Below are 21301 nucleotides of genomic sequence, written 5' to 3' on the forward strand. Positions count from 1 at the left end.
TAAGAGCTCTGAGAGAACATTAAAAAGGACAGAGTTTTTAGTGACTGCTAAATAATTGGGAAGAGTAGGTGTTTGATTGGAAGAGACTAGTAGCTCATTCTCCCAAAGGACAGGCGGGAATATGCCATGGCATATAATTAATAGTTGAATTTCCACAATTATTCTGGAGTGGAGCTCCAAGTTTTGGAAGGTATTGTTTAGACAAATACCTTCTCTCTTTTCAATATCTTAGTGTAATATTAAATTATACGGTTGACAGGATCATTTCAAGTAACAGTTTTATTAGTTGGGAGCAAATACCGATGAGTTGACTCAGAAATATTGAAACCGACACACAGGCCCACACAGTTATAGCTCAATGAACGTTGCTCATCTACCTTGTCATTCCTATAGCGCTAGATTAGCCAGATGAGCTCAGTCATTGACATGTTAGAGCTCTGATGATTGCGTCAGTGTTATGTCCATAGTATCACACGTACTCCAAACGTTCTTCGATAACCTTGAAAGAGACACTTGGGGATGTGTCCCAAATGGTACCTTGATCCATATATAATGCCCTCCTTTTGACCAGAGCCCTCTATAAGAAATAGGTGGCCATTTGGGACACATATTTGAATCATGACGCAGGTGGATTACATAGAGTACACACAGTATCACTAGTTACAGCCATTGATTTGACAGGGTAGAGGTGGATAAATGACCGTTTATAATGTCACTGCACTCCTCCAACATCTACTCTGAGAGAGATCGTTGTTACTGTTGTCCCGTTGACAGCATTGATTGATTGTTTTTAATTGTGTTAACATTTTAAATCTCCAAAGTAAGCTTTAGCAATATGTACGTTGTAACATCATGCCAATAAAGCTAATTGAATTTAATTGAAAGAGAGAGAGAGGGTGAGAGAAAGAGGAAGGGGGAGAGAGAGAGAGCAAGAGAGAGAGGGGGAAAGATAGCGAGAGGGGGTGAAGAAGAGAGAGAGATAGAGAAAGATAGAGAATGAAAGAAAGTGAGAGGGAGAGAAAGAACGAGAGAGGGAGGGAGAAAGAGAACAATGACGGCGGGGACAATCTTTCAGGTGGAGTCTACTGCCTACTGTACATGCATACTGAACGCAGGATGACCTCATTGTGGGGTTGACGTGGAGACCAAGGAGGAGGGGGGGTGGGTCATATTCCTACAACACACCTTAGAGAGCCACACACACACACACAACTCAGAGAGACACGAAACCAACCAGCCCTTATCATGAAATACCCTCCTGCAAGCCACAATCAATACCCTGGATTCCCTGGGCACAGTAAAGTCCAATGTTCTGAAAGAGGGAAACACAGAGAGAGGTAACACACAAAGAGAGAGAGAGTGAGAGAAACAGAGAGAGAAACAGAGAGAGGCAGAAACAACACACCTAAAAGAGACATAAAACCAAGTCTTTATGTCATGAAATACCCTCCTAGAACTGCAAGTCACAATCAATAAGTTGTGCAATGTCCTGCAAACAGACATGGTTAAAATGGCACTGTTGTCTTGTTAAGGTTGTGCCATTAACATGTTACTGTAGAGAGCCAGGACAGGAGTCTTCCTGAAGAAAACCATTTATAACAATGAAACAACAGTAGTGAAATAGAGATAGGCTTTCTCATCAAAATGCCAGTCAGATACATTCTGTGCTATGCGACACCGCAAAGACCCAAGCCGACACACACACACACGCAGACACACATGTACTCATGCACTATATTCACAGAATTCTGTAAGGTGTGTTAACATGACATAGACTCTGATATGATCAAGAAGCATATGTCCCAAATGGCACTGGTCATGTCCATGTAAATGTCCCCATGAGCACCAACATGTGAAGTTCATAGGAGTATATCAAATTGGGTGTCAAAAAAAGTCTATATTTTGGGAAAATGAAGGCAAACATTTTTAAACATTGTAATTAACATCTACCAGAAATAGTATTTAAAAGGTATTAGAGATACTTCAACACACAATAATGTTGAAGTAAATGCCTGTCAACTAATGTCAACACGTATATTTAGTTTTGGAGAAATTATTTGCTTTTTTAAAGTTTAAAGAACATTGCTTCCTACCTTTTATTTTGCCACCAAAAACCCACCTGGCTTGAAGATATTTTCTAATGTCTCTTCCTTACCATGAAAGTTCACAGAAGTGCCACGTAAAGGTAGACCTGCCAATTAGTTCGTGTTTTTACTGATATAAAATGTTTTATGAAGAATTTTTTAAGTGATTAAAACTTGTAATTCTGTTACTACTAGTGGTTAGAGCGTTGGACTAGTAACCGAAAGGTTGCAAGTTCAAATCCCTGAGCTGACAAGGTACAAATCTGTTGTTCTGCCCCTGAACAGGCAGTTAACCCACTGTTCCTAGGCTGTCATTGAAAATAAGAATTTGTTCTTAACTGACTTGCCTAGTAAAATAAAGGTAAATAAAAAAATAAAATACTAAATCGTTAACAGAGTTACTGAAAAATCTGTAATGAAATTACAGCAATTTTATGCGCTACAATGGGAAATCATAATAGTCACAAACCACAGTCTGCTACTGTCCTCCCTTCCGCTGGCATACTGTTATGTTCAGCTGATAACTGATTTCTTTCTCTTTCTGTCGTCTGGCGGTCGAAGCGTGCGTGTTTAATAAACAATCTGGAAAACACCTCCCTCTCTCTGCCTCTATTATCTCTGTCCAGTTATGTTACCTGTCCGGGCTCTTACTGACACCTACCCATAAGCCCCCTCTCTTCCCATTATCTGTGACCAGCATCCTCACCCACTGAGCACCGACCGACACCGGACGTCCATGGACGTTGAAAAGTGGTCACATTTTTGTCAGTCAGCCCTGGCCTCGATTTCAACATCCACAGGTGTCGTTTTTTGGCCGGTCCAGACCGGCCTTGATTTCAATGTCTACAGATGTGTTTGTTTAGCATTACATTTTTAAAGGGAACAATCGGATTCTCAGCGTAATTACATTATCGTGGAATGACCACACCCTATTGCCGATATAATAGTGCTACTTTGGACCAAAGCTATACAGCAAAGGTAACTGAACTAAATGACTATCGCCCCCCATAGCAGTCATTTCTGTCATCATGAAGTGCTTTGAGAGGCTAGTTAAGGATCTTATCATCTCCATCTTACCTGACACCCTAGACCCACTTCAATTTGCATACCACCCCAATAGATCCACAGATGATGCAATCGCAATCAATGTAGATATTCGGGTGGCCATTTGATTAATTGTTCAGCAGTCTTATGGCTTGGGGCTAGAAGCTATTAAGGAGCCTTTTGGACCTAGACTTGGCGCTCTGGTACCCCTTGCTATGCTGTAGCAGAGAGAAAAGTCTATGACTTGGGTGACTGGAGTCTTTTACCATTTTTTGGGCCTTCCTCTGAGACCACCTAGTATATAGGTTCTGGATGGCAGGAAACTTGGTCCCAGTGATGTTCTGGGCCAAATGCACTACCTTCTGTAGCACCTTACAGTCGAATGCCGAGCAGTTGCTGTACCAGGCGGTGATATAACCACTCAGGATGCTCTCGATGGTGCAGCTGTATAACCTTTTGAGGATCTGTGGACACATACCAAATCTTTTCAGTCTCCTGAGGGGGAAAAGGTGTTGTCGTCCACTCTTCATGATTGTCTTGGTGTGTTTGGACCATGATCGCTTGTTGGTGATGTGGACACCAAGGAACTTGAAACTCTGGACCCGCTCCACTACAGCCCCATCAACGTTAATGGAGGCCTGTTCCGCCCTCCTTTCCCCTGTAGTCCAGCCTGGCAGATGTGTTGCTGCCTACCTTTACAACCTGGGGTGGCCAGTCCGGAAGTCCTGGATCCAGTTGCAGAGGGAGGTGTTTAGTCCCAGGGTCCTTAGAAAGTGATGAGCTTTGTGGGCACTATGGAGATGAACGCTGAGCTGCAGTCAATGAACAGCATTCTCACGTAGGTGTTCCTTTTGTCCAGGTGGGAAAGGGCAGTATGGAGTGTGATTGAGGGGCGATAGTCATTTAGGCAGTTTACCGTCGCTTTCTTGAGCACAGGGACTATGGTGGTCTGCTAGAAAGATGTAAGTATTGTAGACTTGGGAGAGATTGAAAATGTCAGTGAAGACACTTGCCAATTGGTCTACGCATGCTCTGAGTAAACGTCTTGGTAATCCGTCTGGCCCCGCAGCCTTATGAATGTTGTTTAAAGGTCTCGCTCACATCAACTATGGAGAGCGTGATCACACAGTCGTCCGGAACAGCCGGTGATCTCATGCATGCTTTAGTGTTGCTTGCCTCAAAGCGATCATGAAAGGCATTTAGCTGTTCATTGACTTCAACATCATAGTAACCTCCAAGCACATCATTACCCGGGACCCTGCGTCTGAACCCCGCCTTGTGCAACTAAGTCTTGGACTTCCTGACGGGCCGCCCCCAGGTGGAGAAGGTAAAAAACAACACCTCCACTACATTAATTGTCAACACAGGGGCCCCACAAGGGTATGTGCACAGCCCCCTTCGATACTCCCTGTTGACCCATGACTGCGTGGCCACGTACGCCTCCAACTCAATCATCAAGTTTGCACATGACATAACAGTAGTAGGCCTGATTACCAACAATGGCAAGACAGCCTACAGGGAGGAGGTGAGGGCCCTGGTGGAGTGGTGCCAGGAAAATAACCTCTCCCTCAAAGTCAACAAAACAAAGGTGCTGATCGTGCACTTCAGGAGACAACAGAGAGAGCACCTCCCTATTCACATCAACGGGACTACAGTGGAGAAGGTGAAAAGCTTCAAGTTCCTCGGCATACACATCACTGACAGTCTGAAATGGTTCACCCACACAGAGCCTCAGGAGGCTGAAGAAATTCTAATTGGCCCCTAAGACCACCACAAACTTTTACAGATGTACAATTGAGAGCATCCTGTCGGGCTGTATCACCGCCTGGTACGGCAACTGCACCGCCCGCAATCATCAAGGACATCAATCACCCGAGGCACGGCCTGTACACTGACATCATCCAGCTTCTATCTCAAGGCCCTCAGAATGTTAAATTGCGATCACTAGCCAGCTACCACCCAGGTACTCAACACTGCACCTTAGAAGCTGCTGCCCTATGTACATAGACATGGAATCACTGGTCACTTTAAAAATGTTTACATACGGTTTAATTCATTTCATATGTATATACTGTTTTTTAGTCAATGCCACTCAGACATTGCTAGCCCTAATATTTATGTGTTTCTTAATTCCGTTCTTTTACTTTTAGATTTGTGTGTATTGTTGTGAATTGCACTGTTGTGTATTGTTGTGAATTGCACTAAATATGTGTATGTGACCAATAAAATTAGATTTGAATAGGGTGCAATTTTGGGACGCATCCTCAGTCTTAGATGCATTTTACTGAACACTGGGGGGTCCATATGACAAAAGCTTATTTGGGAATCAGCTACAAACACCTTAACCTAAGGTAGCAGGCACAAAATAAACGCCTGAGCAGAGTTGGCACATCCGGTATCCAGGAGAAAGGGAAGCTAAATTGAATTAGCTGTATCCTTGAAAACCGGATACATCCGGTTGTTGGCAACTCCGTTAAGGGTGCAAACACCTAGACACATACTCATCTCTTTAATCATTTCTGATAGCTACGCTGGGTTTCATGTCTTCCTTCCTTCACTACATATGAACTCTATATTCACTCATCATGTCACAGAGAGTGAGAGAGAGCAAAGAGGGTAGAGAAACAGAGAGATAGAAAACGAGAGGCAAGAAACAGAGATGAAGAGGTAAAGGGAGAGATGAACAGAGCGAAAGAAAGAAGAGAGGGTGTCTCTCATAATGAAGGCCAGACAGGTCTGTTTGTCTGAGTCAGAATTGATGCAAGTGTCAGAATGTACAGTTGAAGTCGGAAGTTTACATACACCTAGGTTGGGGTCATTAAAACTTGTTTTTCAACCACTCCACAAATTTCTTGCTAACATACAATAGTTTTGGCAAATCAGTTAGGACATCTACTTTGTGCATGACACAAGTCATTTTTCCAACAATTGTTTACAGACAGATTATTCCACTTATAATTCACTGTATCACAATTTCAGTGGGTCAGAAGTTAACATACACTAAGTTGACTATGCCTTTAAACAGCTTGGAAAATTCCAGAAAATGATGACATGGCTTTAGAAACGGTGTACCTATGGATGTATTTCAAGGTCTACCTTCAAACTCAGTGCCTCTTTGCTTGACATCATGGGAAAATCAAAAAAATAATCTGCCAAGACCTCAGGAAAAACAATTGAAACCTCCACAAGTCTGATTCATCCTTGGGAGCAATATCCAAACACCTGAAGGTACCACGTTCATCTGTACAAACAATAGTATGCAAGTATAAACACCATGGGACCACGCAGCCGTCATACACTCATGAAGGAGACGCGTTCTGTCTCCTAGAGATTAACGTACAGTGCCTTGCGAAAGTATTCGGCCCCCTTGAACTTTGCGACCTTTTGCCACATTTCAGGCTTCAAACAAAGATATAAAACTGCATTTTTTTGTATAGAATCAACAACAAGTGGGACACAATCATGAAGTGGAACGACATTTATTGGATATTTCAAACTTTTTTAACAAATCAAAAACTGAAATATTGGGCGTGCAAAATTATTCAGCCCCTTTACTTTCAGTGCAGCAAACTCTCTCCAGAAGTTCAGTGAGGATCTCTGAATGATCCAATGTTGACCTAAATGACTAATGATGATAAATACAATCCACCTGTGTGTAATCAAGTCTCCGTATAAATGCACCTGCACTGTGATAGTCTCAGAGGTCCGTTAAAAGCGCAGAGAGCATCATGAAGAACAAGGAACACACCAGGCAGGTCCGAGATACTGGTGTGAAGAAGTTTAAAGCCGGATTTGGATACAAAAAGATTTCCCAAGCTTTAAACATCCCAAGGAGCACTGTGCAAGCAATAATATTGAAATGGAAGGAGTATCAGACCACTGCAAATCTACCAACACCTGGCCGTCCCTCTAAACTTTCAGCTCATACAAGGAGAAGACTGATCAGAGATGCAGCCAAGAGGCCCATGATCACTCTGGATGAACTGCAGAGATCTACAGCTGAGGTGGGAGACTCTGTCCATAGGACAACAATCAGTCGTATATTGCACAAATCTGGCCTTTATGGAAGAGTGGCAAGAAGAAAGCCATTTCTTAAAGATATCCATAAAAAGTGTTGTTTAAAGTTTGCCACAAGCCACCTGGGAGACACACCAAACATGTGGAAGAAGGTGCTCTGGTCAGATGAAACCAAAATTGAACTTTTTGGCAACAATGCAAAACGTTATGTTTGGCGTAAAAGTAACACAGCTCATCACCCTGAACACCCCATCCCCACTGTCAAACATGGTGGTGGCAGCATCATGGTTTGGGCCTGCTTTTCTTCAGCAGGGACAGGGAAGATGGTTAAAATTTATGGGAAGATGGATGGAGCCAAATACAGGACCATTCTGGAAGAAAACCTGATGGAAAAGACCTGAGACTGGGACGGAGATTTGTCTTCCAACAAGACAATGATCCAAAACATAAAGCAAAATCTACAATGGAATGGTTCAAAAATAAACATATCCAGGTGTTAGAATGGCCAAGTCAAAGTCCAGACCTGAATCCAATCGAGAATCTGTGGAAAGAACTGAAAACTGCTGTTCACAAATGCTCTCCATCCAACCTCACTGAGCTCGAGCTGTTTTGCAAGGAGGAATGGGAAACAATTTCAGTCTCTCGATGTGCAAAACTGATAGAGACATACCCCAAGCGAGTTACAGCTGTAATCGCAGCAAAAGGTGGCGTTACAAAGTATTAACTTAAGGGGGCTAAATAATTTTGTTTTGTTTTTGATTTGTTAAAAAAGTTTGAAATATCCAATAAATGTCGTTCCACTTCATGATTGTGTCCCACTTGTTGTTGATTCTTCACAAAAAATACAGTTTTATATCTTTATGTTTGAAGCCTGAAATGTGGCAAAAGGTTGCAAAGTTCAAGGCGGCCGAATACTTTCGCAAGGCACTGTACTTTGGTGCAAAAAGTGCAAATCAATACAAGAACAACAAAGGACCTTGTGAAGATGCTGAAGGAAACAGGTACAAAAGTATCTATATCCACAGTAAAACGAGTCCTATATCGACATAACCTGAAAGGCCACTCAGCAATGAAGAAGCCACTACTCCAAAACTGGCATAAAAAAAAGCCAAACTACGGTTTGCAACAGCACATGGGGACAAAGATCGTACTTTTTGGAGAAATATCCTCTGGTCTGATGAAACAAAAACAGAACTGTTTGGCCATAATGAAAATCGTTATGTTTGGAGGAAAAAGTGGGAGGCTTGCAAGCCAAAGAACACCATCCCAACCGTGAAGCAAGGGGGTGGCAGCATCATGTTGTGGGGGTGCTTTTGCTGCAGGAGGGACTGGTTTACTTCACAAAATAGATGGCATCATGAGGCAGGACAATTATGTGGATATATTGAAGCAACATCAAGACAGTCAGGAAGTTAAAGCTTGGTCGCAAATCGGTCTTCCAAATGGACAATGACCCCAAGCATACTTCAAAAGTTGTGGCAAAATGGCTTAAGGACAACAAAGTCAAGGTATTGGAGTGGCCATCACAAAGCCCTGACCTCAATCCCATAGAAAATTTGTGAGCAGAACAGAAAAAGCATGTGCGAGCAAGGAGGCCTACAAACCTGACTCAGTTACACCAGCTCTGTCAGGAGGAATGGGCCAAAATTCACCCAACTTATTGTGGGAAGCTTGTGGAAGGCTACCCGAAACATTTGACCCAAGTTAAACCATTTAAAGGAAATGCTACCAAATACTAATTGAGTGTATGTAAACTTCTGACCAACTGGGAATGTGATGAAAAAAGTAAAATCTGAAATATATAATTCTCTGTACTATTATTCTAGACATTTCACATTCTAAAATAAAGTGGTGATCCTAACTGACCTAAAACAGGAACTTCTTACTAGGATTAAATGTCAGAAATTGTGAAAAACTGCATTTGGCTAGGGTGTATGTAAACTTCCGACTTCAACTCTATGTCAGTGTACAGCGCTAGTCACTATGCTAGCAGGGAGCAGTGATTTGAGTGTACACCTATATAGTCGCTACCCTAGCAGGGAGAACAGTTGTGACTGTACAGCGCAATAGTCACTGCGCTAACAGTCAGAATTGTATTTTAGTGCTACGCTAGCAAGGAGCAGTGATGTGAGTGTACATTTCAATAGTCACTATGCTAGCAGTCAGAATTGTTGTGAGTTTACAGCACTATACTCGCTACGCTAGCAGGGAGCAGTGATGTGAGTGTACAGCGCTATAGTCACAACACTAACAGAGAGCAGTGATGTGAGTGTACAGCGCTATAGTCACAACACTGACAGAGAGCAGTGATGTGAGTGTACAGCGCTATAGTCACAACACTGACAGAGAGCAGTGATGTGAGTGTACAGCGCTATAGTCACAACACTGACAGAGAGCAGTGATGTGAGTGCACAGCACTATAGTCACAACACTGACAGAGAGCAGTGATGTGAGTGTACAGCGCTATAGTCACAACACTGACAGAGAGCAGTGATGTCAGTGCACAGCGCTATAGTCACAACACTGGGGGTGTCCGGGGGTCACCCGGGGGTCACAATCTGGGGGTGTCCTCGGATGTCCTCGGATGGGTCCACAGTGTCTCCTGACCCCTCCTGTCTCAGCCTCCAGTATTTATGCTGCAGTAGTTTATGTGTCAGGGGGCTAGGGTCAGTTTGTTATATCTGGAGTACTTCTCCTGTCCTATTCGGTGTCCTATGTGAATCTAAGTGTGCGTTCTCTAATTCTCTCCTTCTCTCTCTCGGAGGACCTGAGCCCTAGGACCATGCCCCAGGATTACCTGACATGATGACTCCTTGCTGTCCCCAGTCCACCTGGCCTTGCTGCTGCTCCAGTTTCAACTGTTCTGCCTTCTTATTATTCGAACATGCTGATCATTTATGAACATTTGAACATCTTGGCCATGTTCTGTTTTAATCTCCACCCGGCACAGCCAGAAGAGGACTGGCCACCCCACATATGCTCTCTCTAATTCTCTCTTTTTTCCTAGCCTTTTTTCCTAGGAGTTTTTCCTAGCCACCGTGCTTCTACACCTGCATTGCTTTCTGTTTGGGGTTTTAGGCTGGGTTTCTGTACAGCACTTTGAGATATCAGCTGATGTACGAAGGGCTATATAAATAAATTTGATTTGATTTGACTAACAGAGAGCAGTGATGTGAGTGTACAGCGCTATAGTCACAACACTGACAGAGAGCAGTGATGTGAGTGTACAGCGCTATAGTCACAACACTGACAGAGAGCAGTGATGTCAGTGCACAGCACTATAGTCGCTTCGTTAGCAATCAGAATTGATGTGAGTCTACAGGTCTATAGTCGCTACACTAGCAGAGAGCAGCGATGTCAGTGCACAGCGCTATAGTTGCTACGCTAGCAGGGAGCAGTTATGCCATTGCTATAATATCTAGGCTAGCAGTCAGAATTTATGTGAGTGTACAGTGCTATAGCCGCTACGCTAGCAGGGAGCAGTGATGTGAGGATACAGTGCTACAGACACTACGTTAGCAATCAGAATTGATGTGAGTGTACAGCTCTATATTCACTACGCTAGCAGGGAGCACTGATATGAGTGTACAGCGCTATAGTCGCTACGCTAGCAGAGAGCAGTGTTGTGAGTGTACAGTGGTTTACTTGCTACGCTAGCAGGGAGCAGGGATGTGAGTCTACAGCGCTATAGTCGCTACGCTAGCAGTTTGAATTGATGTGAGTTGTAGCAGTGATGTGAGTGTACAACGCTAGAGTTGCTATGCTAGCAGGAAGCAGTGATGTTAGTGTACAGCACTATATTCACTACGTTAGCAGTCAGAACTTATGTGAGAGTACAGTGCTAGAGTCGCTACGCTAGCAGGGAACAGTGATGTGAGTGTACAGATCTATAGTTGCTAATCTAGTTTACAGGTCTTTTGCCACCACACCAGCAGGGAGCAGTGATGTGAGTTAACAGCTCTACAGTCATTACACTAGCAGGGAGCAGTGATTTGAGTTAACAGCTCTATAGTCACGCTAGCAGGGAGCAGTGATGTGAGTTAACAGCTCTATAGTCACTATGCTAGCAGGGAGCAGTGATGTGAGTTAACAGCTCTATAGTCACGCTAGCAGGGAGCAGTGATGTGAGTTAACAGCTCTATAGTCACGCTAGCAGGGAGCAGTGATGTGAGTTAACAGCTCTATAGTCACGCTAGCAGGGAGCAGTGATGTGAGTTAACAGCTCTATAGTCACGCTAGCAGGGAGCAGTGATGTGAGTTTATAGCTCTATAGTCACGCTAGCAGGGAGCAGTGATGTGAGTTTATAGCTCTATAGTCACGCTAGCAGGGAGCAGTGATGTGAGTTTATAGCTCTATAGTCACGCTAGCAGGGAGCAGTGATGTGAGTTTATAGCTCTATAGTCACGCTAGCAGGGAGCAATGATGTGAGTTTATAGCTCTATAGTCACGCTAGCAGGGAGCAATGATGTGAGTTTATAGCTCTATAGGTCACGCTAGCAGGGAGCAGTGATGTGAGTTTATAGCTCTATAGTCACGCTAGCAGGGAGCAGTGATGTGAGTTTATAGCTCTATAGTCACGCTAGCAGGGAGCAATGATGTGAGTTTATAGCTCTATAGGTCACGCTAGCAGGGAGCAGTGATGTGAGTTTATAGAGCTATAGTCGCTACGTTAGCAGCTGTCCACTGTGCTGGGCTGGCTGGCCCGGGCCACTCTTTGATACTAGCCAGCACTGATTAACATGCAGTGTGATGTGTGTGTGTTGCTACAGTCGCAGCTCAGTGGAAAGGACGACCTGATCAGAAGTTTGTGACACACCTGCATGAGGACACACACACAGTGCATGTACAACCACCACACACAGATATACATACTTGCACACACGCTCAAGCATTGCTCTCTGTCTCTCATTCTGTCTTTCTAGGTCTCCCTCTATCTGTATCTCTTTCTCTCTCTCTCTTAACCTCCCACAAAAACATGTCCCGGCGCAACACAACACACACTCAGTTTTGTTACCGCAGATGGTGTATGTGTGTGTGTGGAGGAGCCTCGGGAGAAACAGTCTGTGTTTGTGCGGCGTCGGTGTCTCCCTAGCATCTGAGGGTTAATCTCCCCATCTGACCCTCTAATTAGATATGACTCTACCGTCTACACAACCAGCAGGACTGACTCTTCTAGCTGGGATATCATACCAACACAGTCTAGAGAAACAGCCAATGTGTCCCAAATGGCACCATCTCTGCTACATAGAGTTCCATTTGGGAGGCAAACAAGCATGACGGACCCTTTTTATCATACCAACATGATGGGGTGTGGTAAGCACCACTGTCGATATAGTAACTCAGACGGATACATTTAAAGGAGGAATCTACCAGAATAAAACCAGTTATTATGCTGCTCCCGACTGGGCACAGACGTCATTTGGATTTAATTTTGGTTGAGTTGTCAACTAATTCACTATTTCATTGGATTTAGTTAAAAAGTTGGGTGAAAATTCATCACATTTAATTTTTTTGGTTGAAATGGCATTGAAACAATGTTGATTCAACCAGTTTTGCAGAGTGGGTAGTCTATATGCGCTACTGTAAAACTGTATCTGTAGCTGTATAGCTGTGGTGGTCAATACTGTCATTAACTCAGACTGATACACAACATTCAAACAGACGTCAATGAAAACCAAAAGACAACAGATTCCCACAGACATGCAAACCTTCCCACACACTTAAATCAGTACCCCTTCAGGCAGATGCCTTGCAGCAATTATCTCTTTATTCTGCACATCTGCATGTTCCAACTCAGCCGATATACTGTACGATAGCACCTACATTAACTCCCTACACAAACAGAAAGGTAGCTAGGTAGAGAACAACACTCTCCAGCCAAACAGCCATATAGATGCAGTACACTATTTTAATATGGTCAGACGGTAGAACAGGCAATGATCTCAAGTCAAACATTACTGTAGCAGATGAAATGCAATGATAATTTTGTGATGAAGGATGAGTGAGATGATTTACCTAATAATGTATCCTTCCCTTCTATTAGACTATGTCTCACTTTTAATAGTGCTTTTGTCTATAAAAACAAAGCATTATTGCTTCTCTTCAGTGAACATTTGTGCCGCTTGGAACCTCCAAGCACAGTGTCAGTGTGATACCTCAGTTTATCCCGACCGCTTTTACCTAGAGCTCCACAGAATGATATTGCCCGTCGGGACCTTTCAGAAACATCTCTCTCTTTCTAATCATGGGGGGTGGATGCCTACGACCAGGACATGCATGCTTGGTAACCTGGGAAAGTATGCGACAAGACAACCACTACTGGCTACCTTATAATGATATTTTCCAATAGCTACATTTACAGAGAGTGGGTTTCGTACTCCAATCTTGCAGGCAGATCGAATCTGTGATGATGATCGTTATCGGGCAGAAAGGGGTGCGCTCTCTGTATTTCCCAATTCACTGCAGGGAGAAGGTCTTGTAATTTCCATACATGTATAACCTAGTTTTTATATTTAATAGTACGCGCTTTCATGTAGGCTATTTTATCAATCTAAGTTTCTACATTGAAACCAAAGCATAGCCTTATGATGCTGATAAATTGCAGGCTTGCAGCAAAACATGCGGGTCCCATTCAATGCCATGCACAGGTGAAATATGCTAGTTGAAATGAAGAATGCACTAACCTCAAACAGCGGTCCAATTTTATTTTTCTCCAGATACGACTGAATTCTTGACTGCTGTTGAGACGCCATGAAGAAACTATACGACTTGCATTAAACGTAAATGATTTGAAAATAAACGTTGGGGCAATCCCATACATTCATTAAAATAGGTAGCCTATACGAGAGACGAATTCAAACACCTTTATTAAGAACTACAACTGTAGCCAAGTGCACACAGCGAGAGATAACCGCACCAGATATACAGTAGGGGCGTCAAGAGCGGTGGGTTTGCTTCACCGCACCGCGCATAGTGGAAAGTAGCAGGTACTCTCGCGCTGCGCTTCGCTCTACTTGGTTTACTACACAGTAGCACCGGACCATGCTCAGCGCGACGCTTGAGTGGCTCCCTAGCGACCGCTTCATGCTCCAAGCCAATGGCAAAGATAGTTACTTGACAGTGATTAGGGATCTTTCGCTCATTGGCTGAGAGTGGTATCAGTGGATGAGAGGGTCCCTCCTCCAGATTGTTTACCTATCTCGCAGTATTTAAAGGAGACAGATGTGAGAAACAGGACAGTGCGGTTTTTCGGCAGCTGTACTGACTGTAGGCTCAGGGCTAGGGCTAGGGCTAGGGCTAGGGCTAGGGCTAGTGCTAGTGCTAGTGCTAGGGCTAGGGCTACACAGGTGTGCTTGTTCAAAGTTTGACCGGGGCGCACTCCTCCTGTCATGTAACCTACAAATATTTTGCACATGCTTATGCATAAGTGGGAATCAGATGTCACCAGCCTTATTGCTTGCCAATGCCATGTATCTTTATGTGGGTGGACTGAGATCCTTGGAAGATTGTGGAAAGGCACCAGGCCGGCAGTGTGCTGTTTGTGGTGAGACTTTGTGTTTGAAATAATAGGGTGCCCTTTGGGACAAGCCTCTGCCTGGACTTTTGTTGGGCAGGCAATGAGAAAACTGGGTGATCTGTGGTCTAGGAAGAAGAAGTCATCCTGGGCCGTCTGCTGCAGACTGCATTGACAGAGACAGAGAAACAGAGTGTGTTTGTGGGGGAAAGAGAGAGACTGAGAAACAGTGATACCATTACAGAAAAAACACATGAATTTCACATGTGATCTTGTGTGATCTCATGTGAAGTTAATGTGATAACATGTGACAATATGTAAAGCAACGTGAAAACATAAAACTGCGTGACAACATTTTAGCATGTGAGAACACGATCTCGTGAAATGGGATGCAAAATGTCAATATGTGATATCATGACACTACACGTGAAATTTGAGCATGTGAAAACCCAGCTGTCAAATGTCATTTAGAATATTTTATTTTGTAAGGCATATTTGACATTAATTCAATTTACACAGTCATGGTCCCCTGCGGGTTTTGTCTAGTTCCCGTTTGTTCCAGGGGTGTCCCCAAGGACGTACTTAGAATGTTATGTCATGATTCCCTGGAGGCTTTTGTCTAGTTGCGATGAAAATATGATAAATCAAAAAGTTGTTAATGCATTTTTTTAAAGCAACATTTTGCTGTTAATGGACAATATTGCTGTAATTTGGGAATGAACCACTCTGGAGATTTGAACTGACAACTTCTTGGTTTCTAGCTACTGGAAGTTCCTGCTGTGCCACCAGGTCTGTGGACATTATGGGGATTGGCATGCATACATTTATTTTTACAAAATGTATTTAATTGTTTTACCCTCTTTTCTCCCCAATTTTGTGGTATCCAATTGGTAGTTACAGTCTTGTCCCATCGCTGCAACTCCCTAATGGACTTGGGAGAGGCGAAGGTCGAGAGCCATGCGTCCTCCGAAACACAACCCAGCCAAGCCACACTGCTTCTTGAAACACTGCTCGCTTAACCCGGAAGCCAGCCGCACCATTGTGTCAGAGGAAACACAGTACACCTGGCAACTGTGTCAGGGTGCATTGCGGCCCGCCACAGGAGTCGCTAGGGCACGATGGGACAAGAACATCCCTGACGGCCAAGCCCTCCCCTAACCCAGACGACGCTGGGCCAATTGTGCGCCAACCCATGGGTCGTGGCCGGCTGTGGCCGGCTGTGTCAGAGCTTGGACTCAAACACATAATCTCTAGTAGCACCGCTAGCACTGTGAGGCAGTGCCTTAGACCACTGCGCCACTCGGGAGGCTCAAGAATACATTTCTGCACTTCGCCTAAAGTTGCAGTAAAAATAAAGTACATGTACACAACAACTTTAAAGTGTTTGTATTTTTGTACTTTTACCCCTTTTTCGTGGTATCCAATCGGTAGTTACAGTCTTGTCCCATCTCTGCGACTCCAGTGCGGACTCAGGATAGGCGGAGGTCAAGAGCAATGCGTCCTTGGAAACACAACCGTGCCAAGCCGCACTGCTTCTTGACACACTGCTCGCTTAACCCGGAAGCCAACCGCACCAATGTGTCGGAGGAAATACCGTACAACTGGCGACAGAAGTCAGCTTGCAGGTGCCCGGCCCGCAGGTGCCCGGCGCTAGCCCGGGCGACGCTGGGCCAATTGTGCGCCGCCTCATGGGTCTCCCGGTCTGCGATGCAGTGCCTTAGAATGCTGCGCCACTTGGGAGGCCCAACATAAAGATGTTTTCTATAAAATTACAGTTTGCTGCTGTATTAGAATTTCAATAAGTGTAAATAAATCTTGTATACATTTGTACTGTGATCACGCAGCCTTAAATAGGATGTGAACTCATAAACTCTTGGTCGCTAGCAATCTGAAATGTCCTGCTACGGTGCAGCTACAACACCAGCTTCTGTGAGCGTAAAAGAGATTCAAAATGTCAGTAACCTATGGGACACTTGCTGCCATTAGCAATCTTGCCAGTAACCTACTGAACCTTCTCTGACTCCTCTGTTGGCAACATGCACATTGGTTACTGAATACTTTAACAGCGGCAGCCTATCAGAAGATTTTAGGCGTGGCTTATTCTAGGCGTGGCTTCCAGCTATTTTATTTGGTCTCCCATAATAGGGAATGTCATCCCAGTTAATTTGGTCTGTTCATAATCATTTAAAACATTCTGCAGCCTTGTTAAAAGCTGACATTTCTATATCTGACACCAAATAACCATAAAATAATTTGACTCAAGAAACTGCTTCCACCCTGTAGTGCAGTCTTGTTTAGACCTCAACTCAGGTATTCCCATCTGGCATTGTGTAGACTTTAGTTTTTCAGCACCTACTGTGCTCTTGTGGAAGTATTCCACAGCTGCTTTCACTTTGTCCACAGTGGGCTGTATCACCTTCAGAGCATCTCTTACAAATCAGGTTGATTGTGTGGGCAAGTCATGGATGATGGGTCCATTTTAAAATTTTCATGGCTTTGTTTATGTTAGCTGCATTGTCGCTAACACAACAGAGCACTTTTCCATCTACTTGCCATTCTCTGGCCACTCTCAACAGTTCCTCTGCCAAGTTCTCTGAGGTGTGTCTGTCGGTGAACTCAAAGCAGTCCAGAGGACAGCTAGACATTGAAAAATCTTCAATGATGTGACATGTAACTGACATGTAAGAAGTGGTTACCCTTGATGTCCAGCAGTCAGTGGTAAGGCAAACTGCAGTAGCTTTCTGGACTCTTTCCCGCACTGAAGCCTGTGTGCTCTTGTACAGTTGTGGAATAAGTGATTTATGAAAGGGTTTTCCTGCTTGGAATTGTGTACATTGGATTTAGACTTTTGCCATAATTTCTAAAACCTCTGTCCTCCACGATCGAAAATTTCTGGAAATCGGTGGCAATCATTTTAGCCAATGCAATATCAATTTGGCCTTGTTTTGCTACAGACATAGCATAAACTGGTCCATAGAAGACTGCGCTGCTGTGGGTCGCAGAGTAGGCCTACTTGACTGAGTGGATGGCTCCACCACTGTCACTAGCAGGCCCGCTAGTTTCTCGAAGCTCTGCTACAGCTAACTTCACAGTTGGGTGCACAGTTCGCATATGCCGGTGTAGGTTGTGTGTAGAACCAGCTTTATATGAGATTTTGTTTTTGCAAATTCTACACTGTGCTCTAACATTATTAAAATGCATCCAAATGCTACTGTGCTTCCGACTCATTTTCCAGCTGTTGTCTTCACAGCTGTCCTCCTTCTCTCTCCTCGGCTGCTAACTGTGTGACTGTGAGAGTGTTGGCTCGGCCCTCCCTCACGCATCTTTGGTTCATTGGTTGACACTGCATGTCTGATTGACATGAACAACAGGTGAGGCTGTTAATCTGAGCAGACAGTCAGAACAAATGTGTGCGCTTGAGCATTTAGGCCTATACTTTTTTCTCATTCTTTAAATTAGTTAATTCTATTCATTTACATCTTTTGATTATTCATATCTTCATTTTTTTGTATTTTTATAAATTGAATTGGATCGTCTGATATGCGAGCCGCCTCCCAACATTCACCTACAAGAACCGGCTCTTAGAGCCAACTCGTTCGCGAACGACCCATCACTAATAGCTAGTAACCATGTAATTGTACTACTCACTTTCCTCCCAGACCATCAGGTCACTGAAGGTAATTGATTAGCTACAGTAACTCACTGTGAATTTTACAATAATCCACTTGTAACTACTGTATACTGAACAAAAATATAAACGCAACGTGCAACAATTTCAAAGATTTGACTGAGTTACAGTTCATATAAGGAAATCAGTCAATTGAAATGAATTCATTAGGCCCTAATCTATGGATTTCACATCACTGGGATTACAGATCTGCATCTGTTGGTGTCAGGTAGTTTAAAAAAACGGTGGGGGCGTGGATCAGAAAACCAGTCAGTATCTGGTGTGACCACCATTTGCCTCATGCAGCGCACACATCTCCTTCGCATAGAGTTGATCAGGCTGTTTGATTGTGGAATGTTGTCCCACACCTCTTAGTGGCTGTGCACTGTTGCTGGATATTGGCGTGAACTGGAACACGATGTGGTACACATCGATCCAGAGTATTCCAAACATGCTCAACCGGTGACATGTGTGATAAGTATACAGGCCATGGAAGAACTGGGACATTTTCAGCCTCCAGGAATTGTGTTCAGATCCTTGCGACATGGGGCCGTGCATTATCATGCTGAAACATGAGGTGATGGCGACAGATGAATGGCACGACAATGGGATTCAGGATCTCGTCACGGTATACAGTGCCTTGCGAAAGTATTCGGCCCCCTTGAACTTTGCGACCTTTTGCCACATTTCAGGCTTCAAACATAAAGATATAAAACTGTATTTTTTTGTGAAGAATCAACAACAAGTGGGACACAATCATGAAGTGGAATGACATTTATTGGATATTTCAAACTTTTTTAACAGGGACGGCCAGGTCTTGGTAGATTTGCAGTGGTCTGATACTCCTTCCATTTCAATATTATCGCTTGCACAGTGCTCCTTGGGATGTTTAACGCTTGGGAAATCTTTTTGTATCCAAATCCGGCTTTAAACTTCTTCACAACAGTATCTCGGACCTGCCTCGTGTGTTCCTTGTTCTTCATGATGCTCTCTGCGCTTTTAACGGACCTCTGAGACTATCACAGTGCAGGTGCATTTATACGGAGACTTGATTACACACAGGTGGATTGTGTTTATCATCATTAGTCATTTAGGTCAACATTGGATCATTCAGAGATCCTCACTGAACTTCTGGAGAGAGTTTGCTGCACTGAAAGTAAAGGGGCTGAATAATTTAGCACGCCCAATTTTTCAGTTTTTGATTTGTTAAAAAAGTTTGAAATATCCAATAAATGTCGTTCCACTTCATGATTGTGTCCCACTTGTTAAAAAAAATACAGTTTTATATCTTTATGTTTGAAGCCTGAAATGTGGCAAAAGGTCGCAAAGTTCAAGGGGGCGGAATACTTTCGCAAGGCACTGTATCTGTGCATTTAGATAACCATCCTTAAAATACGGTTCTATTCGTTGTCCGTAGTTTATCCTTGCCCATTCCATAACCCCACAACCATCATTCAGCCACTCTGTTCACAACATTGACATCAGCAAAACGCTCGCACACACGACCCCATACGACCCCGTCTGCCCGGTACAGTTGAAACGGGGATTCATACGTGAAGAGCACAGTTCTCCATCATGCCAGTGGCCATCGAAGGTGACATTGAAGGTGACATACAATACCGAACTGCAGTCAGGTCAAGATACAGGTGAGGAAGACAAGCATGCATTTGTTAAAATAGCCAGACTGGCTGGTCTCAGATGATCCTGCAGGTGAAGAAGCTGGATGTGAAGGTCCTGGGCTGGCATGGTTGTGAGGCCAGTTAGACGTACTGACAAATTCTCTGGCAATAGCTGGTGGACATTCCTACAGTCAGCATGCCAATTGCACTCTCCTTCAAAACTTGAGACATCTTTGGCATTGTGTTGTGTGACAAAACTGCACGTTTTAGAGAGGCCTTTTATTGTCCCCAGCACAAGATGAACCTGTGTAATGATCATGCTGTTTAATCAGCTTCTTGATATGCCACACCTGCCAGGTGGAAGGATTATTTTAGCAAAGGATAAATGCTCACTAACAGGGATGTAAACAAATGTGTGCACAACATTAGAGAGACAATTTCTGGGATCTTTTATTTCATCTCATGGAACATGTTGCATATGTATTTTTGTTCAGTATAGTTGAGAGTAAATGATTGAAAATTAAACATGAACTTCCTGTGAACCAGCTACCATTGAGCTACTGGAAAATGCACAGTAACCTCTTAATAGTGTGGCTCTTGATTGTCACAAGTTCTTATTAAAAAAAAACGGCAGTACTGACAATGTCAAAAGAGGTGCTCTACTTTAAACAACATAACGATAAAACCACTTAAACTGCTACAACATTTCCAGTGAAGGTTGGCACAAATATATTTTAGACCATACCCCCAAATATGCTAATGAGCCCCCACCAGCACATTGCCTACACCGATGTTTCAAAGTGCAGTAATAATTGTACCTAATGCTACATTCGTAGCCAAGTGGGAAGTGGGAAAAATCCACTTGAGCGGCCCTCCAACTGGTAATTACTAGAGGGAAATTAGTATCATTTTGGAGGTGAAACTGCGTTAGCGCTGTCAAATCCACAACCATCTCCCGTCATTATATCTGAAGTGGAAATAGCCATTGGCTGTACGGAGCTGCATTAAGAGGAATCCCATGCAGCCCTGTTTACTATTTGGAACATTGGAATGTGATACGCAATCTACACCACGATAAGGCTGATAGAAATTCTTATTATTTGCTTTAATGATTTTCAATTTGAGTGTCATTGTTTCTATATAGTCTACACTTTCTCGTTCTGAGCTTCTAACGAGAGTAGGATGGCTGTGGCTTTGTGACAATGACCACACGAGCAGCTGCTCACCCATTTGACAGCTCGAACACAGTTGCACCTGCGATACCACCAAAACACCAGCTATGCAGGTGTCGACTTTCACGTGTTTACGCTTGATCTGATTTAATCTAGGCCTTAATGTTGTGTCCCTGAGCACTGC

General features: G+C 43.7%; 1 protein-coding gene across 6 annotated transcripts in view; it reads right to left on the minus strand.

Annotated features, from left to right (window-relative positions):
- lg11h8orf34 (linkage group 11 C8orf34 homolog) overlaps positions 1-14182 on the minus strand; it is a 153779-nt gene extending 139597 nt beyond the window's left edge. For all 6 annotated transcript variants that reach the window (XM_031836113.1, XM_031836112.1, XM_031836114.1 and 3 more), the window contains exon 1: positions 13830-14182. In XM_031836113.1, the coding sequence (XP_031691973.1) occupies positions 13830-13898 (69 nt within the window). In that variant the 5' untranslated portion in view covers positions 13899-14182. The remainder of the gene's footprint in view (positions 1-13829) is intronic.
- Between the last annotated feature and the right edge of the window lie 7119 nt (positions 14183-21301).

The sequence above is a fragment of the Oncorhynchus kisutch genome, linkage group LG11, assembly GCF_002021735.2.
Source record: "Oncorhynchus kisutch isolate 150728-3 linkage group LG11, Okis_V2, whole genome shotgun sequence".
NCBI lineage: Eukaryota > Metazoa > Chordata > Actinopteri > Salmoniformes > Salmonidae > Oncorhynchus > Oncorhynchus kisutch.